The sequence below is a fragment of the Falco punctatus genome (assembly GCF_963210335.1).
Source record: "Falco punctatus genome assembly, chromosome: Z".
In the NCBI taxonomy this organism is placed as follows: Eukaryota; Metazoa; Chordata; class Aves; order Falconiformes; family Falconidae; genus Falco; species Falco punctatus.
In genome coordinates this window covers 66,429,507-66,457,202 of record NC_137586.1, presented here as the reverse complement: position 1 = coordinate 66,457,202, position 27,696 = coordinate 66,429,507, and the positions used below count along the sequence as shown (strand labels likewise).

General features: G+C 41.2%; 1 protein-coding gene across 5 annotated transcripts in view; it reads left to right on the top strand.

The window, feature by feature from the left end:
* TNFAIP8 (TNF alpha induced protein 8) overlaps positions 1-27,696 on the top strand; it is a 66,387-nt gene that overhangs the window by 18,398 nt on the left and 20,293 nt on the right. The window contains exon 1 of one of the 5 annotated variants that reach the window (XM_080370926.1): positions 26,736-26,877. The exons of the other annotated variants lie outside the window; for them this stretch is intronic. Coding sequence (XP_080227052.1) covers positions 26,847-26,877 — 31 coding nt within the window. The 5' untranslated portion in view covers positions 26,736-26,846. Of the gene's footprint in view, positions 1-26,735; positions 26,878-27,696 lie in introns of those variants that run through there. 5 annotated transcript variants of the gene reach the window in all.

Below are 27,696 nucleotides of genomic sequence, written 5' to 3'. Positions count from 1 at the left end.
CTCAGGAGCTGAATAACCAAAGGAGCTACTGTAATGTCAGCTAATAAATTTTCAACCTCGAAACAAGAGACAAGAGATGACTGGAGCCATTTTTTTACCTATGTGGTATCTCGTTAAAGGGATTATGATATTTCCTTATCATGGGGAATGGGGTAAGAAATAAGGCATCCTTAAGCCCACACAATTCATGCCTTCTGTGAGTTTCTGTAGAAGAGCTGAAGCTGTAGTTTATTGTTTAATTGCATACCAAGTGTCTGTGTCATCTTTTGTATGCAGGTAAGAGTGTGCATCCCACCATTGTTGTCTTATCTTTTTCGAAGCAGTAAGAGATTGTTTGATTTGTCATGATCTTGTGGTGCAGGACCTTTTCCTTTTGTTTCCAGTTGATGACATCTCTCTTTGCTGAAGGATTCAAGCGAGTAAGCACTAATTTCACACACATGTTTGCTGCCAAAATGGCATTCAGTCCTGCTCCCATGCCTCTATTATGTCCTTCCTGGTGTCAGCAGAAACATTCATGTTCATCAGACTGGGGAACTCGATCACAAGATAGGTTAGATTGCCGCCCCCCCCGCCCCCCCCCCCCCCCCCCCCCCCCCATTTTTTTCCCAGTGAATCAGTTCTGCAATCCAGTCTGCTATACAGCTAAACAGATGCTTACACTACCACAGGGAGCTCTTCCGCTGGGGTGGGAGGGGAAGACAGAGCTGGTATAACGTGTCTGAGGGTTGGGAATTGTGCAACCACTTCATTTGGAGGCAATGCTTAAAAGTTTCTGTTCATGAAAGTGTCTCATTCTGACTTTGCACTTAGAAATACAGGTCTGTATCCTATTCCACTGAAACTAGTCCTGTTCAGGTTTGTTAACTTTTTTCCTGCGTGTTTTGTCTTTCTGTGTTAAGGATGCCTCTCAGCTTTGTGGGGGGCATTGCACAAACGCTCATGTTCTTTTGAGCCAAGTTTTATTGATGAAGTTTTGGTTAAGTATGTTACAAGGTTTAGCCTTACCTAAGCTGCAGAAGAAACCTTTTAGCCTGGTGTTTACCCTTCCAGTTCTCTGCATTATCTTTTTTCCTTTAGCCAGTCCTCTGTCCAACTACACACTAACAGTCATCTGTTGTTCACTAGTAGTTGTCCATATAAGTCATCTAAATTGGGAAGTACAGTAGGTTACTTTGACAATGACCTACTTTTGAAATAAACATTTCTGGATTTTGTTTGTTTCATTGACATCTATTTCTTTAAAATGCTTTCCATAACCTGAAATGTTGCTGTAAACTAAAAGGCTTGTAGTTGGTCAGGTCACTTTTGCCCTTTTTCCATTCCCCTTTGTTGTTTGCGGTTTTGCAGTTTTCCTGTGTTACGGTTGTAATTTATTAAGCCTTAAATCAATATAATCAACATCTGTGTATAACAGTTTTTTAGGAAATTTTGTGGAGTGTTTGGATTCTTAAATATTTCTAGGAAAGGCGTTTGATTCTATTGAAGGCAATTTTTAAAGTGTTTTGGGTTTGGGTTTTTTTTTTTTTTTTTGTTGGAGCATTGAGTATTTGAATACAGCTTGGCTTTGTTTCTCAGATGTAAACTTGCACACCTGAAAAAGCTGTCTCTGAGTAGCGTTTATGATCCATAACGTGTATGTTGTGCCACTGTAGTAGTGTTTGGCATTTATTAGTGCAACTTGCCAAGTCGAGTGGGAGGTTTACATTGGAATGCAGGGAAATTTGACCCAGAAGTGTCTAAGTGCAATAGATGTACAGAAAACAAAAGATAGCAGACACTAAGATTTTTTTCATTAATCTTAGCCTTTCTTCATTTATGTACAGTGATATAATTTTGTAGTTACCTCTTATGATTATCTGTCTTCTCAGTGGCAGCAGTGGCAGGGTTGCATTCCAGGATGTATATGAAAAGGGCTGATACAGCATCTGCAATCCACATGTGTATATACTGTGTTTCAGATAAACCTTTTGCTGTAGAAACAGCCCAGTAAATAAATGTTTAGCGACATATTATGCATGTCAAAATATTATGTTTATACTAGTAACCATACAGAGTTTTAAAAATATGATTCTTCAGCAGTTGTTTGTTTCTGTACAGGTTTTTTTCAATGCCAATGGCAAGTCAGTGTATGAAACAGAAGCAATGGAATTTTAAAAAACATTTTAAATGCCAACTAAGGGAGAAAAACTGGTGGTATTTAATCCTTATCTGCGTTCTCTTTTTCAAAATACATGAGAACGTTGAAATGATACAGTTTCTTAAACTGGTTAGACTGAACCTTGAGTTATTTGCTGCAATTCTTCTCTGCTTCGCTAAACCCCATAATACAGAAGATGAGTTAAAATAGCATTAGTTGTGACAGATATTTGAATTAATAAAGACAATGCATGGAAGCCAAGATGCTGTGACTTGCTTCCCTTTTACAATATTGTATTTTTTTATTTGTTCCTGTATTTTATTATCTGCTGAACCAGAATGGTGAAGGTTTGGAAGATGTAGATGATTTTACTGTTCAGGATTTTTTTTCAGCTTCTTCAAGAGACAGCTGAAGGGTACATTGTTTAGAATTTGTAACATGTCTTTATTGAGCAGGTTAAGGTATTTACTGATGATAGTTAAAAACAGGGGGACGGCACACATAGTTGTGGCTAGCAGTGAATATCTAGATCATGTAATCTGGAATCAAACTCAAAAATTCATGTTTTATGACCCGATATCCTCAGGTAGAAAAGTAGAGAGTATCTAATGTAGTTGGTGGGACATAAAACAGGAAGTGTGATTAATGCACATACTTTCTCATGCTGCTGTGTAGACTCACCCTACTAGTTTCCTCATCTGTCACCACTCAGGTAAAATAAAAAAATAAATGCCATAATAGAGATTCTTTTGGGTGATTGAAACAGCCTGGGTTTTTTGAGGTGTTTTCCTGTGGATTTTTTCATCCTAATTCTAAGAACAATTATCTGGTAGTACACAATATTGTGCTGAAGAATTTTTCCCTTCTTTATGTAAATTTTATTTGTCTTAACAGTCCTGATCTGCCCTGCCCCAAACTTTTGTCAAAAATGTAAAGGAGGACAAATGCAGTTGAAATCCGTTGGATGAATTTTGGCTTAGAAAGCAGAGCCCTGCAGAGCTGATCTGTAGTAGCTGAAGTGGATGGAGGTAGTAGTAATAAAATGAGTTCCTACTAATGAAGCTTTTTAGGCCACCTAGTCACTTGCTCACTTCCTACCAGCAGTAGGGGAGAGAATCAGGGCAAAAGTGAGGAAAAAACCCTCAAGAGTCAAGATAAAGACAGTTTAGTAGGTGAAAGGGGTCGGGGGAGAAATAAGTAATGCAATCATTTACCACCAGCAGACCAAGGCTCAGCCAGTCCCAGAACAGTAGCTACTTTGGAAAAACACCTGCCCTGGCCCCACTCGAGTTTTAATGCTGAGCACAGCATGGAAAATACCTTTGATCAGCTGGGGTCAGCTGTCTTGGCAGTGTCGCTTCCTGACCCCTACCTACATATGCAGAGCTGGACAGAGTGAGAGGCAGAGGAGACCTTGATGCCACTCAGCAATAGCCAAAACGTTGGTGTTATCAACAGTGTTTTTGTCACAAATTCACAATACCATAAGGGCTACTACGAAGAAAGTTAACACCATGCCAGCCAGACCCAATACACTTCTATTGACTCACCTATAAGGCAGCAAGTACAGTAAATCTTAATAGGTTTATTAATTTTGCTTTGAAAATCCAAATATTCTACAAATTCATGGTAAAGGCAGCACTCTGTCAACATTTTAATTTTACTTTCCAAATTAAGGATTAAATTCTAATGCCCAAAATGGACTTCTCTAGAGCTTATATCAATTATCTGTTAATTCCTCATGAGCTCAAGCCTCCCATCTGATGTCTTATTAAATTAAAACAATGAAAGCTGCTGTGAATGAAGTATTTGAATCCTCTTTCTAACAATTAGACTTTCCATTTTCTTGCTCATTAGTTCATGGTTCTTGAGAATGAATTTTGGTAATGTAAATCAAAGTTAGCTGCTACTTTTTTTGGAGGGTGTGTGGGGTGAGTGTTTTGTTACTAAGAAGCTGACCTCTTTGGTTAAAATTATTCTTGAAAATGTTCAGTACATTCCATGTCTAAATTTATTCATGTTTGTATGAGTAACTCATGATGTTCCAACATAGCATTCTGCTGAGGGCTTGAACTGTTTGCCTTCCATTACATACACTGTACTGTACTGTTCTGTTAACAGCAGCAACTGAAATTTATTAAAATGCTCAAGAAAAGGAAAAATAATTCTTAGAGTGTGGAACCCTAAATCTTCTCCCAGACTGCAAAAACTTTGATTTAGATTGTCTCATAATTCAAAGAAAATGCAGAAATGCAAGTGAAACAATTAGCTTTGTGAATCGGATCTAGAATCTAGTTGTATCTATGGAAACTTGTATCTGATGGACAATATAAAACCTCCAGAAAATAGTTCTTACCCCTGTCTATTGTTGTGAAGGATTTCCATAGATGGATTCATTTGTAAGCAAAGAAGCATGTGCCATCCTTCAACTGACAGGATGCAAGAGGCTGATTTGATTCAAAAGGTTGAATTAACAAGCCCTACAAAATGTGTCCTCCAACAGTACAGGCAGACTGTTTCATAAGCTTTTGACAGATTTTTGTGATTAACAGTTGCTCCTTATGAAAAGAATGTTTAAACACTCAGTCTGTGGGGACATGCGTTTTGGAGTCCTCAGTCCCAGTGCTAGCGGAAGCACCAAGTCGCTTTCATAAGAAATCTGGTGGTTTACTTGTCCATCAAAACACCTAGAAACTCATGATGAACAGAAGCTCTCAGTTCTTTGGTGAGAATATTTTGCTTGCAATTTTTAGCAACTGAAGATGTAGTTGGGGTGTCCGTGGTGCTTCTTCAGTGCACTTGTGGGGTAGGGTTGTTGGGCGTCTACATATCTGTTCCAGGAGTTCTGAAAGCCCTTTGGAGATCGCGGGAGATTTTCCAGTGAATTACCCTAAAGCCTTTGGGACACAGCATTATTTTGCAATGCTGTTTCTAAAAAGTAGATCTGAGCAGAATAGATTCAGGTTGGTTTGTTACCCATCAAAAGAGGTTGTTGGAGCCTTTGACAAGCATTTGCAAGATAAACACTGTAAGGCTGTGGAGGTCCACAGTACTTAATCAGCAGTTAGGAGAGATGAGTAGATACAACAATTGCAGTACAGTCCTCTGGCAGACAGAGTTAATATATAGCATCATGATAGTGTCTAGACCAGTTTTCTTTTCTGATTTCAAGTTTATTTTTACCATATAGATAGATAGATAACTTCTATTTTTTTAGGACCCTTAAATTAAGTGCTAGTCCTTAAAGACTAAAAATAAATTTGGTCTGGTACTGTAACAGGTAGTTCTGCTTAATTCCACAGAGGAGCAATATATAAGAAATGTAGATAGGTTGATACTGAGACTGGATCCAGTAAATAAGAAATAAAGCATTTATAAGTTTAAAACATGAAAAATTTGCACAAATGTTTGAGTATATCCCATGTAAATCCTTTAAGTAAATGTTGACATGCTTAGTGATTGATATGATGTTGTCCTCTCTTATTTACATATTAGTTATACAAGCTAAAAGCTTTAATCTAATGAGTTATGAAATGCATTTCCCAAGTTACAGATTTATGAATGCTTAAATGTGTTCCTGATCCTGCCTGTTTATATTTTTCTCTATTTTTATTTATTAACTCCAATGCTTTCTCAAATTCTTTTGTGTTGCACATGGTTATATACAAGCCACCTGTGCCTCCAGTGGATCCCAAGCTGCAAATGGTCACCAGGGTGGCTAGTGGCAGTACTGCTATAAAGTCTTGTGCTTTTTCTGCTTTTCACCACTGAGTGTAGAGTTCTGGGACAAACAGACCTTTGGCCTGCTCTGGTGCAGCTGCTCATTGTGTTTGCAAGTGATTTCTTAAAGCAAGGAAAACTTAGCTGCATTTTAAAAAATGTGTAAGTTCATGGCAGAAAAGCCACTCACACGTATGCTTCACTGGTAGCCTTAGTTTTGCAAACATCCAGCCAGACCTTCCAGTTTGAAACGGTGCATGAGCTGGGAATTTTTTAGTGCTGTAGGCACTGTGTGTTTTGCCTAATGTGTTCTGAGGTTTAAAGGTAGGGTAAAGAAAGAGTCAGGTACTGGCTGACACATACCACTGGATCTTTCACTATTATGAGGAGAAAGAAAAAAAAACCCCAAAAAACCAAACATCTATGAATTGTGACTTATGAGAAGATTCCCCAGCTCCTTCAGGGGTGGGTAAGATTAACTCAGATAGCAGATAGACTTGTCCCATCTCATAGACTGTATTATAGTATCTCCTTAAAAATCCTGGCAGTCCTGCTGATGATGATTGTAGAAAAGAACTATCTGAGAAATTGAAAAAGTCTGTGCAGCCAAAGGTCCCCGAGATCCTGACTAACCTCAGGGTATTAGATGTTCCCTTTTCACAGTCAGAGGCAGCTTTGGCTGCAGTGGCCATAAGATGGTGAAGTTCAGGATTTGAAGAAGAGAGAGCAGAGAAAAAAGTAGGACCATTGCTTTGTATTTCTGGAGAGCAGACTTCAACCTCTTCAGGGATCTGCTTGGAAGAATCCCATGGGATATGGCCTTGGATAGAAGATGGGTCCAGGACAGCTGGCTGATGTTCAAGTATCACCTCCTTGAAGCTCAGGAAAGACCTATCCCAACAAGCAGAAAACCTGCACAAGACAGCAGGAGGCCTGCATGGATGAGCCAGGAGCTCCTGACTGAACTCAGACTTAAAAAAATGTGCAAGAGATGGAAGCAGGGGCGGTGACCTGGGAAGAGTACAGAGATGCTTTCGAAGTGTGCAGGGATAGCATTAGGAAAGCCAAGGCTGACCTGGACTTCACTCTGTCAAGGGATTGGAAAGGCAACAAGAAAGGCTTCTACATAAACAGCAAAAGCAAGGCGAGAGAAAATGAACCAGCTGCTGAATGGGGCAGGGGAACTAGTGACAAATAAAAGACTGAGGTACTCTACCCTTGCTGCACACTTAAGCTTAGGGAGCACTTAAACAGATTGGATGTACAAAAGTCCATGAGGCCTGGGAAGGTGCATACACATGTGCTGAGGGAGCTGGCTGATGCCATTGTGAGGCCAATATCAGCTAACTTCTTTCATGGCAACTGAAAGAGGTTCCTACAGACAGGAAGAAAGCAAATGTCGCTGCTTTTCTGCAAGAGGGGGGATATGGGCAAGTAGAGGCAGGTCAGCATCACCTCAGTTCCTGTGAAGATGATGGAACAAATCTTCCCGGAAAGCATTTTCAAACGCATGAAGGATACGAAGGGAATCAGGAGCAGTCAGCATGTATTTACAGGGAGGAAACCATGCTTGCCCAACCTGATGGCCTTCTACAGTGAGATAGCTTGGTGGATGAGCGGAAAGCAGTGGATGTTATTTACCTCAACTTTGGTAAGGCCTTTGACACTATCTCGTTCTCCCATAACATCCTTTTAGACAAGCTGACAGACAAAGTACTGCTTAGTTGAGTGCATAATGAGAAGGTTTGAAATCTGGCTGAACAGCCAGGCCCACTTTGTCAGTGGGACAAAGTCCAGCTGAAGGCAAGTCACTTGTGATGTACCATAGGGATTGATACTGAGGCCAGTACTGTTTAACCTCTTCATTAATGACCTAGATGCTGGGACAGAGTGAACCCTCAGCAAGTTCAGAGATGATAAAAACTGGGAGGAATGGTAGGTGCACCAGTCAGTTGCGCTGCCATTCACAGGGACTTTGACAGGCTGGAGAATTAGGCTGAGAGAAGTCTCATAAAGTTCAGCAAGGAGAAATGCCAAGTCCTGTATCTGGGGGGAAATAATCACATGCACAAGTACACACTGATGCCTGATGGACTGGAAAGCAGCTCTGTAGAGGAGGACCTGTGGGTCCTGGTGGACACCAAGCAGACCATGAGCCAGCAGTGTGCCCCTGTGGTGAAGGCTAGCAACCTTTTGGGCTGCATTAGGAAGAGACTTGCTAGCAGATCAAGGGAGGTAGTAATTTTTCTTTTCTCAGCACTGGAGAGGCCACATGTGGAGTGTTGTGTCCACTTCTGGGCTTCCCTGTACAAGAAAGATATGAACTTACTGGAACAAGTCCAACAAAGAACCACAAAAAGTATTACAGGACTCTTCATGTGAGGAGAAGCTGAGAGCTTGTTAAACTTCAAGAAGAGAAGCTTTAGGGGAATCTTATTGATGAAGAAGAGGGACCCAGATTCTTCTCTGTAGTGCCAGTGACAGGACAATAGGCTTTGGACACAAATTGAAATGTATTAGGTTATCATCTGGACACAGGAACACACTTTTGTACTGTGGTCAAACAGTGGAATGGATTGCCCAAAGATGTTGCAGAGATATTAAAAACCCAACTGGATGCTGTCTTAGACAACCTGCTTTAGCAATGGCATTGGTCTAGGTGATCTCAGCAGATGCCTTCCAGGCTTAACAAATCTGTGTTTCTTTGATTTTGGTGACTACTGCAGTAACAGTGGAACCAAATCTGATACTGTATTTTACCAACAACTCATCTTAGAATTTCATTGGAACTTTATATTTCCTCTCCTGCATCAAAGAGTATTATACTCATAAGAGGAGACCTTGGCCATCTGAGCATCAGCACAAAAAAAATGTAGCCTCAGGAGACATTCAGGTCTCACTGGTGATATGTTCAACAAAAGAACACAGCATCCAGAGTTGGTATGGTCCTTATTGATGTATGTCAGCCTCACTCTGTTTAAAAATAGTGTAAAAAATACTAATTTTTAGTTTATTTGTATTCATACAAACTCAAGATGCTTCCCCTTTCACAGGGACAAGAAAAGATGTAACCACTTGTTGTTCTCAATCTGCTGCAGACATCTCAGATAGTGTCCTCCCTGCTGCCTCAGTCAAGGGTAGCACACTCCTCCAACATCTGCTGCTACCATGAAAGATCTTGGGCCTTTTCCCAAAGCTGTTGAAATGTGTAGTGACAAGTCTGAAGAATCCGACAAAAGCTCTGATGTTTTCTCCTGGTATCTGACTGCTATGGAAGTCGGGGTAGGCTACTGCCAGATGTCGGAAGCAATGAATAACACTGTACTTTACCTATACGAAGTTCTTGGGAAACACAAGTTTGACATGGTTTTACTGCTTAACTCAGTGGCTTCTTCTTTATCCATCTTGAACTGACTTCCCTCATTACTCTTGGCTATGAAAAATAACTGACAGCTTTACTTTGCTTTTTTTTTTTTTTTTCCATAAATCTGTGTATGTCCTGCTGCGTGTGATAAAACTGGTATTTCCAAGCTACTCTACAGATTAGCACAGTAAGTTGAAATTTTCTGTCAGCATTAACGGTTTATGTTCACTAGACTTACGTGTTTAAAATAATTCCATTTTCTCAAAGAAATAAGCTGATTGCATTACTATTCCAGAAGATCATCTTGCTTTGAATTTTCCCTACAAGAGCAGTCACAACAGCAAGGACTTAAAGATCTGCCACTTTTGGAGCTCCTCTTAATTTTCTTCCCTGTCTCTGAAAAAAGCTAAAACATAATTTAGTCTTCTCTAGAACCCCACATTTAGCCTCTGTTATTCAACATTATGATCACTTGTACTCATCCATATATTCAGAAAAGGAATCAGTGTTGTTGCTGATAAGGACTGTCTTTCTGTCTTTGCTTCCAACTGTGTCTCACTACATCATCTCTGAATGATGTGGGGTTTAGGTTTTTTTCTTCTTCCTCTCTTCTGCATTTGGACACAGACTACATTACTTACAACAGTGTCATCATTAACATTACTTATGTTTATGATATCCTGCCTAACTATGGTGGAATGTGTGATGTCATCAACTGACATAGTATCTCATGCCATATTCCACATAAATTGATGCAAGGCATCAACATGAATACAGCAGTGATTGCAATCCTGAGAATTTTAAATTCTTTTTGAACGATGCAAGGCTAGACAAGGTTTTGGGGAACTGTCCATCCAGATTAAGATGACATGGAAGTCACTTACCTCAGTGTGGTAGCACACTTGGATGGTTAAGGCACAGCATTTCCGTATACCTCTGCACAGCAGCTCAATGCAGTACAGAGAGCTGTCTAGCATTTTCCCACTGAGTCAACAGCTGTCATGCTTTAGTGTTGGCAGTTAACAACCATAATGTATCACATAAACAGAAGTATGAGATCTTTCTCCTGTGTAAGGAAGTCATTGACTTTTGGGAGATCATCTTACAAGATAACTCAGTTTGGTTAAACATGTGGGCTGCTAGTGAGAGGCTTAGGACAAAAGTTCAAGGTAACTCATGTTGAAGTAAGAATTCCTAAGTCATACCTGTCTTTTTACTTTAAGAAGTGATGGCTTTTCTGTTTCTGAGCCTATTGTTTCCCAACATTGCAATTGGATGCCTTCCTTCCCCCCTCAGTCTAAGGTACTCATTTCTACTGAGCATTTCTGCCACTTCAAAATCCCTAGAGTGCTGGGACAGCTTCCCTTCCCAAGTCCTTCCCCTTCGCCTTTTGTCATCTGGATTGTTTCAGCCACATAAACATGTGGGCTTCTCAGCCCCCTGAGTTGCACTTCTCAATTTTAGGTACAGTGTTAGTCTATGCAAATGATATTCTGTGTTTACTGTCAGGCTTCCATTGGGTTCCTTAGTATTTTCCATTGATCATCAGTTTCAGAGGACGCCTTAATTCGGTATCAAAGTCTTTTGCAAATGAGCCTTTCAAGGCTGCAACCACGAGCGTTCTGGAGGAAAAGGAGGGTGAACATGAATAAGCACTGGCCTGAAAGAGACGTGAAGGCTGTTTATTAATCATTAGAGGTTATTCCAGATATAGTCCATATTCAAATTCATAGTTTTCTGTCTTTCTGCCTCAAGTGCTGTCTGATTTTGAGATTCAAAGATTGTAAAGAAGCTGAGAACGCAGCAACATGTTCCAGCTATTTGTGTCCTCCTGGAAGGAGGAGATGTGAGCACATCTCCAGTCCCGGCAGCTCTAGTCATGCTTAGTGATAATGTGAGTGGACAGTATCTCTGAAAGGAATTGGTTACTGATAACACACATTTAAGTATATAGCAGAGTTGGATTTAGAAAGCACTGTGGTTTGTGGGTGAAGTGTGTATGTCTTAGGAATATTTCTGAACCGCATACCAGGTAGGCAGTTGTTGAATATTGCTGTCTCATTTTATAATACATCAGGGTTTATAAAAAACAGAATGATAGCACAGGTTTGGGGTGGATGCTGAATATATTCACTGACTGTTAGCATTCAAAACAAGCATTTAGACTAAAAATAAATCCTTGATTTTTGTAATGAAACTGGTCCCCAAAACTTTCTAAACACTAAAATGCATATAAAAGTAGAAATACATATTTCATTTTGAGGGAATATCAGGTATCATAAATACAGTTAAACAAGAGCCTTGCAAGTGCCTTCACTGATGCTAACTGTTGATGTTTTTTGTTGCTACCTGGATTTTTATCTTTCACAATGTTACTAACCTTGTTTTTGATGGAGGCATATCAGACATTTTCATCAATAGCTAGTCTCTGCTTCAGTGCAGAAACAGGTACTATTTGTTTGTTGGGGGCTGACAGTTTCGCTCAGATACAGAACATATAGTTTCATTTGTCTTATTTAGTCAAAATAACATTTATGTCTAGTTTGAGTTTTAGTATAAAACACCTGTGAATAATCAACTTCTCTGTACAGCCAATTTTAGTTATTTATAGTTACAGTGTTTGTACCCTAAGAAACCAGTACTATGTAAAATCAGAAATTTCTTGCTTTATACCTTGATGGCTTTGCCAGAAAAGACTAGGGGAGGAAAAAGCTACTGTCTTATTCACTAGGGATTTCAGCACATAGCCTGAGGTCAGATGTCAGGGACCCCTGAAAAGAGCTGGCCAACTTGGGATTCACCGGTAGGTTAGGTGAGGACTTGCCTGAGCATCAGTAGGAGAAGCTGACATGAGTGATGTCCTAGTTCCTCTTTGGAGTGTGACACCCTACTTTGAAGGGAAAGGCAGTGTCTGTGTCGCTCCAAAATATGTATCCTGGAGCTTTAACCTCTGAAACAAGCCCTTTTGAAGCACGGAGATTGTTAATACATGAATCCAGACTAAATATCAGTTTTGGGGTTGGGGTTTTTTTTGTTTATGTTCTGAAATTAGGAACAGCTTCAAGATGATTAACAATTCTTATTTCAAGTCTTAGTCAAGGCTGAGCATCTCAAACGCAGTTCAGTTCTAATTTAATTTAGAAAACATTTGGTGAAAAGCTGTAAGTATCTCTGAAGCGGAGATCAGATAAGAGGAACATAAATCTCTGTGGTCATCAAATATTTTACTGTTTTTCAGATCTTTGTTGCACAAACTTTACAAACTATGAGTGGTTTCTGTTTTTTATTGTGCACATTGGCCTGCGTGCACCTATAGTTCTGCAAAGAGTTTTAAAGCTATGTTTAAAGGAAGGAGGTGGTATTGATGTGGAACTCTTTTTGAAAGGTAAATAATCATAGATACCGTATTTCAAAGGATCTGGAAAAATAGATAGACAGTAGGTACCCCACAGGTGCTCTTGAGTGTGTGTGCATGGATGCATCATCAATGAAGGTTCCACAGGAACCTGTGTCACCCAGACTTGTGCAGGGGATACTGACATTTGCTATACCTTACCTCTTGAAAACACCATGTTTCATGCTGAGCGTACTTGGTTCTTAGAAACAAGAGAAATAAGAAAACACATCCACTTCACAACCCCAAGTCAAAGCAGCAGTGTTACCAATCGATCATTGCAAAATACCAGTTCTGATTAGCAATGTTTTTTAAAACTTTTTGACACTGATTTTCTCCAAACATTATGTTAAGACAGATATCTTTATTGGTGTTAGATACATGCATGTTTTAGTGCAGTAGGTTCTTTTTTTTTCTTTTCATTAGTTCTCTATTCATTTACTATTAAAGTGTTTGTATTTCACCTATTTCTGATTAGTATTAGAAAAAATGCCAGGGATCCTCTATGACAAATAGGAGTTTTTGTTTCTTCCTTGCAGTGCGTAGGGTCAAACCCCTGTAACTAAAGATGAGATGGATGTCCTTGTCTTTTTTTGTCATGCCTGTGATTTTTACAGTGAAGTTTTTTCATCTCTACCCTTGATTCACTTTGTTTGATAAACTGATACACTTACTTCTAGATTTCCAGGTATCTGCATGTGGAGTCTACTGTGTTTAAATTCCATAAGAATTTTTAAAAGAAATTAGATTGGGTAACGACTGTTGAAAAGCTAGCTTGAATTGGTCACAAGCTTGAAGGTCAGTCTGCATTTACACTGTAAACTGAAGTAAAAACCACAGAAGATTGTGAAACCAAACTCTCAGGAAATGGGGAAACATGATGGCTTTAGTATTATGTTGCCCAAACATGTTTGCTGTTTAGTGTCAGGTAAGCTTCTGCTGGCTTTTTCCTGATGTTAAAAATAAGTTATGTTATGTAGGTGTTGGAATGATCTGTTTTGGGAAGGCATTGTTTTAGCTTTGAGTCAAATATATTTGTAGCCTGGCCTCATAATGCTACATTTCACTTCTGCTTTTCTGTCCATCGTCTAGACTTGCTACTGTTTTCTACCCACAGTCAACTACGCTAAGATCAAGTAAGCCAGTTTATACAAAAATCCAATTTGAATGAGACAGCTGTATGGCCAAGTGAATGTACGAGCATTCTGCTGAATAGATGATGTTGTTCTGCTTTCAGTTAATGTGTTCTTTGGTACCATTCTTTTAGTTTCACAGTAAGAAAATCATGTCATATCTGGTATTTGATAAAGAATAGAGATTTATTTTTTTCAATTTTACCTACAGAGATGAAAGGCTTGATAACTCTACATTGGCTTAAAATATGGATCAAGATGTTGGTGAAAAATCTTACATGCTTAGATAGCATTGCTTAGAGTAATGGAAATGTTTTAAGTGGTGGCAGTTCCTGCTTCATCTTTTTTCATGGGGAATGTGAATGCATTTTTACATACATTTAGGATTAAATGCTTTAAGGCAACCATGAAGTAGAAAACATAGATTTAGTATTTGTTTTATTTTCTTAGACTTCTGAAAACATGATAGGCAAGTATCTCTTCCCAACACTGATTAAACTAGAATATCCTAATTTATCTTACTGCAGCTCTGTTAATATAATTTAAGTGCACTTTTTTTTACATGTCTGCTAAGGTTTTCATTGACATGCAGAAAAAATACAAGTGACTAATACTTGGGGAAAAAAAATTGGGGGGGGTGGTCCCCAGATAATTGCAGTTTTACAGCATACACAGAAATTATTACTGTTTTCTAAATTTCTGTAAACTGTCCTTTCTCCACCATTTAAGTGGCTTTTAATTTTCAAAATGAAAAAATATTTTGAATTTTTGAATTCTCACAGAATTACTGAGATTTTGCCTTTTTCTGGAAGTGATATAAAGGAAAAGATTAATGCTTAGAGATGTTTTGCAGGCTTAGTGAAGTGTGTATGTACAGTCTTTATCCATGGCATTCCTTGGTTATGATGTGCATTTTAATTCTGCCTAGTAGAGATACTTGCGACTTCTTGGCATCAGATCTTGTATCACTGCTGCACATCAGGTAAGAGGCCATCAGGATATATTTATATATATAAAGCGCCTATCACCGTATTGATAAACATTCTTTGGAACCATTCTTGATGGCAGAGGTAAGAACAGGAGTCAGTCTGTTAGTACCTCAGCACTTCTGTTTCCAACCAATTTTTTTTTTTTAAAAAAAAGGCCACAAGACTGCTGCCAGCCTGCCTGGCTGGTGTTTAATACTGCTACTCCATCAGGGTTGGAGGGAGACCTATTGCGAATGGCAACAGTTTGCACTAGCTGGGGGCTCGGGCTCATTTCTCCTTTCCCATACCGACCTTCCCACTGCACTTTACCTCATCTGTATCTTGCTGGGGACCTAGGACCTGTTTTGGCATGACTGCAGTGTGAAGAGTCCCCCTTCTCCTATTTGAATTACTGAAATAGGAGTGACCTGTGCCAGTCCAGACCCCTCTTTTATCCACTGTCCCCCTGAACATTATCTACTGGCTTCGCATGCACAACAGTCCTGTGCTTCAGGTGAGAGTCCACTGACTTTGGAGCTGGGAAGGTGAGTTATAGCTATCTCAAAACCTCCCCTCCCAGGCGGACAAAAAAAAAAGAAAAGGTTGCATAATCTCATTTCTGGAAAGGCAATGGCAGGATAGGGAGGGGAAAAACATGCAGGCAGAGCAGGGCTGAACTGGATTGTTGCAGGCAGAAACTGGGGGCTAGGGATGAGCATCAAGGGCTGCACAGTTGTGTCCGTACCTTGAAGTGATACTTGAAATTTTAGTATGTTTTTAAGTTCATGGAGCCAAGTTGTTACCAGTATATCATCCATTATATTGCTGTCTTAAATTAAGCATTCTCAGATAAACGGAAGTCTTTTTTCAAACATACCTGTGATTTAGGTTGGAAAAAAATGATAGATGTTTGCTGCTGCTGCATGGTGTGTTGATGACCAATTTCAGGCAATGGCCACTGTGTCAGAAGCATTTAGTTCTCCAGATTTACCATTCCAGCATGTACAGATGAAACACAATTTCAGCCTTTTTCTGAGCGTCGCAATTTGAGATGTTAACGTGGGGCTGTACGTGAAGCCGCTCGACTTTTTTACCCGCGCTTTGCTTCTGGTCCAGCTCTGTCCCCTGAGGCTGATGCCAAACGCGATGCTGAAGACCTGCTGTTTTTTTCTCAGGGCGCTGTTGCCACCTCGTGGCATTCGTCAAAAACTGCATCAAACGCTCCGTGAGCTACATCAGTCAGCCTGACGGATGTTAGGAGTGAGATGGATGTGGAATGCACAGGGGGGAGTGGGTGGGTCGTTTTTGAGGCTTTAGTTCTGTGCAACACTCAGAGGTTGTTAACGTGGGATTTCTAATAAAAGAGCCCATCCCTTGTGTGCCAACAGTAGCAGAGCCGGTGGTAGTCTTTATTCTTTCCCTTGTTCCATTTAGTTTCTAAAGTAGGTAAAGATAGTAATTATTGTCCATATTGAGCCTCAGATTTTGGAAATGCACTGTGAAGTCCTCACCCTTTAGGAAGAATAGCAGTAGCACAGCCCCAGCAGACTGGCTGCCTCAACAGTATATCATATTAAGTATGTGCCATAATTCAGCTTTCAGCAAACAAAATGTTGAGCAAGAAGACTAGGAAGTCTTGTTCAGATCTTGTATGCACATCTCTCTTTTTTAAAAAAATCTGAATACTTGAAATAGTTCATGAAAGACTTGCAGTAACCCTGTGAAGTGGTATTCAGTTTGGCCTAGCCCCAGAGTGCAAACTGTTATTGTTGCTAAAGCATTTCAAAGCTGAAGTATGAATTCCCTGTAAAGCAGATAAAATACTTGAAAGGTTAGACGTGCTTCTACTAAATAAACTTATCTGGGCTCAAGCAAATGTTCAAAAATTCTGAGTTGTTTGGTTTTTTTTAATTAGAACTCACAGCAATCCATAAAAATCTAATACTGAGTTTTTAATGTAATGCTAAAAAGCTAAACAGAGTTTACACCTGGAATTTTCTTACATTGCTTACTAGCATAAGCCTCCTTAATATAGGGAAAAATGAGCAAGGTATGGATTTTCAATTGTCTTAACTAGATTAGAAATCAACCAAGCCTTTCTTTTGTAAAAGAAGCATTATTTTCTGATGCAATAAATTTATTAGATATTTATTTTTGAAAGAGAGAGCTATTTTAGGTTAAAATTCTTCTAGGCCAAAAATAAATATTAAGGGTTAGCTGTAACCGGGATCTTCCTTAAGTGGACAGCACATGCCTATGCTGGCACGGTAGGTGGAAGAGGAAGGTGATGCTGCTGTGTTAGACACTCACTCTTACTCGGCCCAGCCTACAGTGCTGATCTCCCAAGTGGGTTTTATTTACAAAAATGTCGCCATAGGCCAGGAAAAGGAAGTGCTGAAAATCTTCCTTCTAATGCTCCCATAAATAATGAGTTCTTAAATTTGTTTGGGTATTGGGAACTGACTTTTCACCACTTGTTCAGTATAGTCTTAGTTAAGATTTTCCCTGAAGAAATCCAGTTCTTGCAAGTATTTTTCCAGATTCTTAATGTGACTTCAATCTAAGCTTTAGGCAAATAATAAACTGATTTAAAACTGATTTGGAACATGCAGAAATCAGTGTGGCCCTTTGAATGAACAGCACTTAATTAGGTACATCTGGCTTGTGATTGTAAACTATAGCTGAACTGAATTTTTAAAGAGCAAACTCAGCTTTGGTTTAATATCCATTTTAATCCCTGTTTTAATCTTTTTAAATTAGATTTCCACTAAAAGGAGATTATTCTCATACCTTGGTATTTTTTTGTTCTGTTTGATTTGCAATTTTATCTAGATAAGATTGTGTTTGATATGCAAGTGTTGTTTTGACTTTTTGCATGATTAATGGCTTTGGCATCTACAAGAAAAAGGGCATAGTTTGATTGTTACGCATTAGCAAAACACTAGGATCATTTGTTTGGGACTGGAACACAGCCCTCGAAAACTGAGACACATGTGTTTTCCCATATGTACACTGCTTTTATATGAGCAAATCCCTTCCTTTTTTAAGGTAATAATTTTCTGTTCTCTCAGCATCACTGCCATACCTTTTAAAGAAAAGAAAAAATGTACCTTATTAGCCATACACTCCAGCAGCACTGTTTACAACGTAATGTATTAAACAGTAGTCCAGGCATTTTGTTTTCAAGCTCTTTTTTACTTTTGTCTATGTGATATCAGATTTTCTGGTTTTAATTAAAATATCCATTTCCAATAAAAATTGTTCAGGCACTGTGTTCTGATGCATAACTATCTGGCAATACTTCTTTTCTTATGTCTTGCTGAGAGTGGATCTGATGTAAGTATCTCTTCTCATGGCCTGTGGTGACACTGTCAGTCTCTGTGTAGCACATTGACTCCCCACTCATATGGGGAATCTGAGACGCTTTGGTGTGATTTCTGTTTCTGATGCAGGGCTTTTTCATGTTTATGTTTTGGCATTCTGCCTCTCAGATTTCTTCTTAGACCTTTCTTTCATTTTTGCAAAGGCTGCAGTGCTATGTAATAATACAACCACTTTGTAAGAATTTTATCGTAAACTATGGAAGCTTATTTTTCTATGTGAAAAAACTAGCTTAGATCTGCTGTACTCTTTACCAGACTGGAGGACTGCATCTTCCTACCTGTTAGTGCAGTTCTCTTCATCACTGTGTGCCTTCAGTGCTGCCTTTGGCTTGGCATAGCTGTATCAGCAGTAGCAATCTGTGTGTGCTCCTTCTAAAGGAAAAATTAAAATAATGAGGGAAATTTTTGGTATCTGGAGAAACAGTGCTATAAGCCTGTTGCAGTCCTTGGTGCAAGGCCCTCAAAAGACAGATAACCTTTAATTTCTGTCATGTCCTCTATGAACTCCTGAACTTTCAGCAACCATCATTGATTATCACCTCTTCGTGGATAGCAAACAAGTCATTGAATGTTACTTAGCTTTTTTATATGTTTTATAGTTGTTCCTGCACTGAATCCTTGACTTCAGTAACTGGTACCTGCTGGATAAATAAGAGCCTCTCAGAGCATGGTGTATCTACGTGGCTACAGTAAATTTGTCATTATTAGTGGCTTTTTACAACATGACACCTATAGTCAAGGCAACAGAGTTACAGAGTTCACATTTCAGAATTCATGGCGTTGTTCTGTGTGTGAATTTGCAGAGTTGTTTTGAAAGAAAAAAGGCAAGCCAATGAAACCTATTCTGAGCTGAGAGCAGTCTCATACCCCAGCAGTGTGCTGTTCGGTGACAAATGATGCTCATCTTGAGGCCAAGAGGTAGGGATCTGTCTAAGGCAGCATCCCAGTCTTATGCTGAGGCTGTGTTGTGGTTGAAGCGTCTGATAATTAATGTCAGATGCAGACAAAGCTTATGAAGAAAGCTGCATTTTGAAGCTAAGTGAGGGTGTTTCCTCACCTTTTAACCACAGGGATTTTGAGTAGAGGCAACAGCCCCTGTTTTTAAAAACAACTGTTGTCACTAATTGGAAGCCAGCAATCTCAGCATGTTTGTAACAGGCAGACAGGTTCGGAAGATGCACACTGCACAGTAGTCCTGATATTTTGCAAGGTGGTTACTATTAGGTTGTCTTCTTGGGCCGTCGGCGCTGAAAGTACATAGACCTGATTGTGCAGATGAATGTTGTAAACTGTACTGATTAGACTAATGGGACTTTCAAACTGCATAGCAAAACTGTGTTCAGTTTAAGCAGGTTCAACTTTATGAAGCCTTTCATGCATGTATCTTCCCACCATCTCTCTGTCCATTTTCTCTCTGGGAGAGAAGAGCTGAGGTGAGGAGCCTCTGTGATGCAAGTTCTACTGCATCCAAATGGAAACCAGGACCTGTCCCTTACATGCTGCTGCGTCTTATCCCTAACTTGGTGGGTTAATTGTGAATCAATTTGTCAAGTCGTACTGCTGCTTATTCTGTGAGTTCTTTATCAGAAAGGAGATCTTTAGACATACTTTTGTGCGGCTTACTCTAAGGTGAAGCTCTGGGTTTGGCTTACTTTGACTGAAGGCCGCACCAGCAGTGTGGTGTGGGCTTGTATGACACTAGGTTTGCCCTATATTGCTCTGGCCATTTGGAAATGGAAGAATGGACAATCCTCAATAAACCACAAGCAGGGTGGAGAATGGAAGCTGAACAGGAGGATATAGAAATATGTGAGGACAGCACAGGGGAAGGGAGGGGGAATAGGATGAAGTGCTGGATGCCAAGCATGGTGCAGAAGCTGTTGAGGTGTCACCTAATCTCTTGGAGCTCGACTTCTTATAATTTCTTAACCACATGGTAGAAACAAACACCCAGGTATAATTTGTGGGTCTGCCCAATAGGTGGAAGTATTGTGAGTGCTTCAGCAAGTGCCACAAGCATTATCTGAATTGGTCTGAAGTCTGTTGTGCAAAGGGGAAAAAATGAGTTCACAATAAGGAATAGAAAGCAGTGACAATGAGGCCAAAACCAGAAGTACCACTGCTCTTCAGATCTGGCTTATAGATCAACCTACTAATGTTCTGGTTTAATCGTCTCTCTAGCTTTCAGTGGACTGAATTTTCCTAAGATATAAATAATACCTTGTGTGTTGTTTATGCATGTGAGGACAAATTGCTTAAAAATTCTGCTCCATATATCACTGAATCCTAGAATCGCTTAGGTTGGAAAAGACCTTTCAGATCATCAAATCAAGTCCAGCCGTTAATCCAGGACTGCCAAGTTCATCATTAAACCAGGTCCCAAAGCACTGCATCTATGTGTTTTTTAAACTCCTCAAGGAATGGTGATTCCACCACCTTACCACCTCCCTGGGCAGCCTGTTCCAGTGTTTGACCATCCCTTTCCATGGAGAAATTTTTCCTAACATCCAGTCTAAACCCCTCCCTGGCATAACTTGAGGCTGATTCCGTTTGTCCTGAGACTTGTTATCTGGCAGAAGAGACTGACCCCCACCTGCCTACAATCTTCTTTCAGGTAGTTGTAGAAAGCAATAAAGTCCCTCTGGAGTCTCCTTTTCTCTGGGCTAAACACCCCCAGCCCCCTCAGCGGCTCCCCACAAGACCTGTGCCCCAGCCCCTTCCCCAGCCCCGCTGCCCGTCTCTGGACACGCTGCAGCCCCTCTACGTCCCTCTTGCAGAGAGGGGCCCAGACCTGAACACAGGGTTCGAGGGGCGGCCTCAGCAGTGCCCAGTGCAGGGGGACGGTCACTGCCCTGGTCCTGCTGGCCACCCTGCTGGGGACACCAGCCAGGGTGCTGCTGGCCGCCTGGGCCCCCTGGGCACACTGCTGGCTCCTGCCCAGCCGGCCGTCACCCAGCACCCCCAGGCCCTTTCCCACCAGGCCCTTTCCAGCCGCTCTGCCCCAGCCTGTAGCGCTGCGTGGGGCTGGTGTGACCCAAGGGCAGGACCCGGCACTGAGCCCTGCTGACCCTCACACCACTGGCCTGGGCCCATCGCTCCAGCCTGCCCAGGTCCCTCTGCAGAGCCTCCTGCCCTCAGGTGGGTCAACACTCCCCCCCTGAGTTGGTGTCACCTGCAAACTGACTGAGGGAGCACTTGATCCCCTTGTCCAGATTGTCAATAAAGATACTAAACAGAACTGGCCCCAGTGCTGAGCCCAGGGAACACCACTTGTGACCAGCTGCCAGCTGGATGGAACTCCATTCACCACCACTCTTTGGGCTCGAACAGCCAGACAGCTTTTTACCCAGCACAGAGCACACCTGCCCAAGCCCTGAGCAGCCAGCTTCTCCAGGAGAATGCTGTGGGAGAGAGTGACAAAGGCTTCACTAAGGTCGACATAGACAACATCCACAGCCTTTCCCTCATCCTAGGGAGGTCATCTTGTCACACAAGGAGATCAGGAGATAACTGAGATGTTAAGAGTTGGGCTGTTGAGTGCTGTATGCTGAAAACAGTATTTCTGACATCAGTCAAAAACTGTCTAGGTTATCTTGATATATGTGTGTTTTATGATAGAAGATAATAAATAAAAAACAGGAGCAAAGTGTAGCTACAGCAACAACAGATGTGGTATTGTACCAAATCCTTTTAGTCACAGAATTGTATAAACAGTGCTTTTAAAATCACACAGCTAATCAAAACTCCTCTTTTTACTGTAAACTATTAAACCTCAAATTAACAAAATTGCGTAAGAGTTGGCATTTGTTTTTGCTGTGCTCATGCTACACAGACAGTGCATATTGCACTGTCTTTTGCAATAACAGAAGTAACACAACTACAGATGGTGTTGCTCTACCTCTGGGTTAGGAAATAATCTTAAAATAGCTTATTGGTTTGCTAATTTGAATGTCTGTGCAACTGTTTAAGTGTATAACTGAAAGCAGAACAACTTTGATACAGTGCAAGAAAACTGAAATTTTACTTTTTTCTGTGACTCTGTTCCCTTCCCTCCTCATCTTTCTTCTCCCCTCCCTGTGCACCTTCATGTACTTGTGATGTCTGGGTGCACCTTCGCACACATGTGATGTCTGCGTGTGGCAACAGCAGAAAGCACAAGACAGCAGGTCAGGGCTGCACTGCTTGGCACCTGGGTGGGTTTCTGCATCCTAGGAGATAGGTGGTGCTGGGGGAAGCATCATCATCTTGCTTTATGCTGCAAGATCTCAGTGCTTGCATTATGTGCCTGTAATCCACACCCACTGAAGAGTGTCCGAAGATGAAAATGTGTCACCATGAAACCCCTTGTAATCAGAAATAGGTACAACTTGGGGCTACAGGAGAGAGGTGGTGTCACCTTTCTGTATATTACTGCATAATTGCTAAATGGCAAAGTTTACATAATCCCTAGGTTAAATAAGTGTGGTATCATTGAGTTTACTCTGTGAAAACAGCTGGTTGAAAAACTCTGTTTGTGGTAGGACTGTAAAAGCCAGTACTTTGTTTAGCTATACAATCTTATATAGGACAGTGTAGTGCAACACTTCTACTTTCTCATCATTGATCCACAGAACATTCTCCATCTTTGCTACTTCATAGGTAGGAAAATCTCTACAGCATGGCTATTGGCATCACATAAAGAAACCATAGCTGCAGTTATGTGTATTGTGATATTTCAGGGTACTTGTGTACCTCTGTCTTTTGTCTCACAGTTGGGAGTAGGGTGGGAAACCCAGATTTCCCCAGCCGCCGTTAGAGTTCTGTCATGTGGCTTCAAGTAACTCGGTGCAGTTACAGCCAGCAAAAGACATGTGGTTGTCTTGGAAAGAGACAATGATTGGTGGCTCTCATCTGTAGCAAGTTGACATGGACGTTATTTTTATTGTTTAAAGGTTTGCAACCCATTGAACATGAATTTTTCGAAGAGCAGAAGTTATCAGTTAACCAAACATGGGAGAGAATTTTTTTTACAAAAACCCACATGAATATGTAATACCTGAAGTGTTACATTACCACTTCCTTCTCTAGAACTGCTCTAGGGCTGTGCAGGGTTGTTTTTTGCAGTGGATTTAGTCTGGCTTCCATGGCAGCTGCCTCCTCTTGAAAGCTTCTTCTTGATACTTTCCATATAGTAGTGTTGCTTCCTCTTTTTTGTGAACCAAAACATTACAGTCTTTTTTGACATTTCGGCATTGAGCTTCAGAATCTTCTTGGCACTGATTTTAGCACCATTTTTGGGCTACTACAATTTTTATCATTTATTTTAAGTATTTATAGAAGATGTGATAGGATTTGCCACCTGTGTCTCCATTAAGAAAATGCTTCTGTAAACAGAGCTGTCTCAGCATACATTGAGACACAAAACATGAACAAAGTTTTGAGCTGGGCTGGGGATGTGCTGACACAGCTACTCATCCTTTCACAATGCTCTGCGTGTTGCTGTAGTAAGCCAATGCCTGGCTACAGCCCGTTCATTCTGTGGTAGCTCTGCCTTGGAGTTACCAGAAATGAGGACAATTTGCAAACGATGAGCTAAACCCCAAACTGAACCAAAACAAAATCAACTAAGTTTTTGGGGTTGTTTTGTTTTGGATTATTTGTTTGGTTTTTTGGTTTTTTTTGTTTTGGTTTTTTTTTGTTTTGTTTTGTTGGTTTTTTTTTTTGTTGTTTTTTTTTGTTTTTTTTTTTTTAAAGTAAAACCAGAAGGTTTTTGTTTCAGCAGAGAAGGGTTTAAAGGACCATAGTTCACTGTACCCAGCTTTATGGCTTTTAGACTTTTAGCCACTTAATCTTAGTATGTAAACCCATTTTTTTGTCTGTGCTACACAAAAGATGTAATTTTTCTTTGGGATTTCTGGCCTTCACTCCAAGACAGCATCTGTCCAAATGCGTGTTGGGTTTTCTGCCTTTCATTTTAGGAAGTTACTTTTCTTTTCCCTAACTGAATCTACCCTGTTAAATTTAGCTGTATCTATCGGTTCTATTTTTAGAGGTTTTGTCATTCTTTGTTTTGGCTTTCCTACACTGTATTACATGCACAGTTTACTATGAAAGAAGGTTTTCCTTAAGCTTCCAGCCTGTTTACTCATCAAGGTATCAAAAAATCAGTCTGGATGCTTTGATAACTAACTGGTTCTTCCCTGCAGGTAAGGTAGTGCCATCCCTTACCGGGGTTCCAGCATTGTCCATGGATTCTGTTTACTTTTTGCCTGCCTTATTCCATTACTTTTACTGGCCTGCTAAGTACAATTATTGGAGTTCACTGGGTGTAAACTCTGAAGAAGGTGATAATGTCCTCATGACTGAATGCCAGTACAATTCACCACTTAAACTAAGGTCAGAAAATTAGCTACTTAAGCACTCTTCAGTCTGGTTGGGATCTTTTCAGCCAACGCATGTGTTTTGAAGAAGCATAACAACCAAAATGAAACATCAAAAACATTTCTGGAGTCTTAGTTGAGACCTGTATGCAGGAGGAACAAGGCTGAATGAAGAGATGTGTTCTTGGCTCTAGGGGAGAAAGAAAAATCATTGGGGTTTTGTTATCTGTGCAGAGAGGTTTGAAGTTTCTCAGATGCTTGAGAAACCTTAATTTGCAGAACTTGCTGACATTTAACCACAAGGCTCATTATCTCTGTGTCTGCCCATCATCTAAAATAACAAAAGGCATCCATTTATTGTGTAAGTCTATTCATGCAGGGCTCTTGATACTGGCTTATATTATGGCTATTTTATCTCCCTACCAACACTCCCTTTGATAAAAGGTCCCCAAAAGCTATTGCAGTTCATCTTGACTAACACCAGGTTTCTTCCTGTTCCTTTTCTTATTCTGTGTGGGTTTTTTTGAGTGGTTTCAACCTCCTAAACAGTAATTACCCCAGATGAATAATTTTAAAAATACGTTGGCTTTTTTTTTTTTACTTGAAAATGTGGCTTCTTTAGCTAGTCCAGTGTTGTAATTAGTTTAATACTATTATTTTTTAGTAAAATACTAATTAATAAACTAATAAAATAAAAAAAATATTTCATTCTCTGTGCTTTGAGGGATGTAGCTGCTGTGCTTTACCACACTGCAGGAAACAATGAGGCCTGTAGAAGACACCTAGCTTCTTGAAGAATGTCCTTCAGGAACCCATTGAGCTGTGGTATTGCAAAAGAACAAATCACCAGTGTCACCATGAGCCTTTAACTAAAATGAGATCTGCATTTCTGAGGCATGGGGAAAGTACTGAGGAAAGAACAGTCCTTATCATTAATAAAATCACTCAAAATAGGACAAAAGTTGCCCACATTCTTAAGTATTATTTACCCTGGTTCCACAGCAACTTTGCCGTGGCTGAAAAGTTCATACCGCCTTTCCTGATTCTGTACCTTTTACTTACGAGACCATCCTACCGATTTACAGTCTTCCCATAAGCTTTAATGAATACAGCTGAATGTTACAATCTGAAATGTTTACTTATTTTTTCTCCTATGTGCCCCAACTTTGTGCAGCTAACATCTTTGGCTCTTTCTGACTTCATCTTGAAATGCATGTATTTCTTCTACTTGGCTCCAGTAACAGGCTTGCTAACTGTTAATAGTATTACTTTCACAAAGACCCTGAGAACCCTTCAGGCACAAGCATTTAACCTCGTGAGGGGGAGGTAGGTGGGATTTTGGTTGCATGTCGGAGCTGACAGCACCATCAGGACTTCTCCTGAGATCACACTTATCCTTTTGTCTAAGCAATCACGTTTCCGTTGAGGTTTTGTCCTGCTTGCTGTACTAAAAATGTATTAAATGACTAAGTAGGAAGAGATGGTTCCTTTTGACAATGATTTTACTGGAGGCTGTGCCGACTGGAAAATAGGCTTCCAAGTAGTTCCCCCCGACTTCGCTCTGAAGGCATGCGTGATGCAAGTTGGGGGCCGGCTGCAAGAGACCCTGGTTCTCTTGCTGTGCTGTGAAAGTGTCATGTAATAGTTAAAAATAATGATCTTTTCTAGGACGAAGGAGGGTCTGTAGCACAAAGAAATAAGTTTTTCCAAGGAGAAAAGGTGAATCGTTTCTTTCAGGGCAGATGGCACCATGCACTGAGCATGAGTGGAAGAAAAAATAACTATTTAACTTAAGCTACCTGAAAGATGCTGCTTCTCGTCTATTAAATGTGTATTTAGTCGTCCTATATCAGTCAGTGTAATTATGGAGGCTACAGAACTACTTCCAGCTAATAACCAGTGTTGGAATGTACCGTTCAGGCTTAAAAAAATAACTTATTTCGATAGATCTTCCCGCACGTTAAGAGAGCCCCACCCCGGCGGTCAGTCGCGCAGCCGGGCGCTGCCCGCTCGCAGGGCTCGGGCCGGTCGCTGTCGCTGTCGCGGTCGCGGTCGCGGTCGCGGTTGCTGTCGCGGTCGCTGTCGCGGCGGGAGCCCGCCCTGCCCACGGGCCGGCAGCAGCTGCTCCCAGCGACGCGCGGAGCCCGGGAGGCGCTGGCTCCCACACCGGCGCTGCTGTGCCGCTGAGAAAGGGGCGGGATCCTTTTCAAGTAGCTTAGTCGTGATTTGCTGAATTCATAGACTTTTCCCCTTAAAATCCCAACCCTCTCCACCCCCTCACCCCCCACACTTTTTTTTTTTCTTCTTCTGTGAGAAGTTGACTTGCGGCTGCTCCCCAGCGCGCACGCCGCGGTAGGCTGGTGCCCCGTGCGTCGCGCTGCCACCATGAGCTCGGGGGCTGACGAGCCCAAGGAGGGTAGGTAGGGTGGCTGGGCTCCTGCGCACCCCGCGCCGCCAGCCCGCTCCTGTGCGCGCGGAGGGGGGGTCCGGCGCCACGCGGCGTGCTCGGAGGGGAGGGGACGGTGCCCTGGCACAACCGGCCCAGCCCCGCCGAGGTCCCTGGGCACGGAGTGACCGCTGTTGGCACCCAGGGGTATCCGTCCGTCCGGGCAATGGCCATTTACTTGCATGCGGACGGCTGTTAGGCGGGGAGGAATGGTGTTTCAAAACACTGGTAGCAGAAGACCGAAAGAGGAAGACTTGTTTAATTTGGAGGCACTGTATTTTTCCACAGAAGAGGAAGTTGCATGGGGGAGAAGTGAAAGGTCATTATTTTGGGACAAAGCTTGGTGCCGCTTACTTCCCTGTCCGAGTGAGTGTGCATGCATGCATGTGTGTGCGTGTGTTAAAGCTGAGGAGAGTGTGCCAGAGCTATAGGGTTTCATTTACTGCTTCTGGAGTGGAACGTGTGGAAGAGCTGGAACTGCTCCAACAAAAATACAGTTATTCCCTAGTGTTGATTGGGAGGGGGTGCGAGCCAGAGTAAGACAGTAGGGAGTAAGCGGGGGAGGAGGAGGGCAATTTCCTGAGAGTGCCAATATACAAAAGAGCATTTATACAGAAGAGGGAACAGGGCAGTGGTGGGGTTATACACTGGATTTCTTAGAACAGAATTGATGTTTCATGATTATGAATAGTGCTTAGGGAGATTCAAACTTACGGAGATCCAGTATAGCTCAGAAAAATAATTTAAAAACCTCAACAGATAAGCAAGCAGCAGGGCAACCTAAGGAGT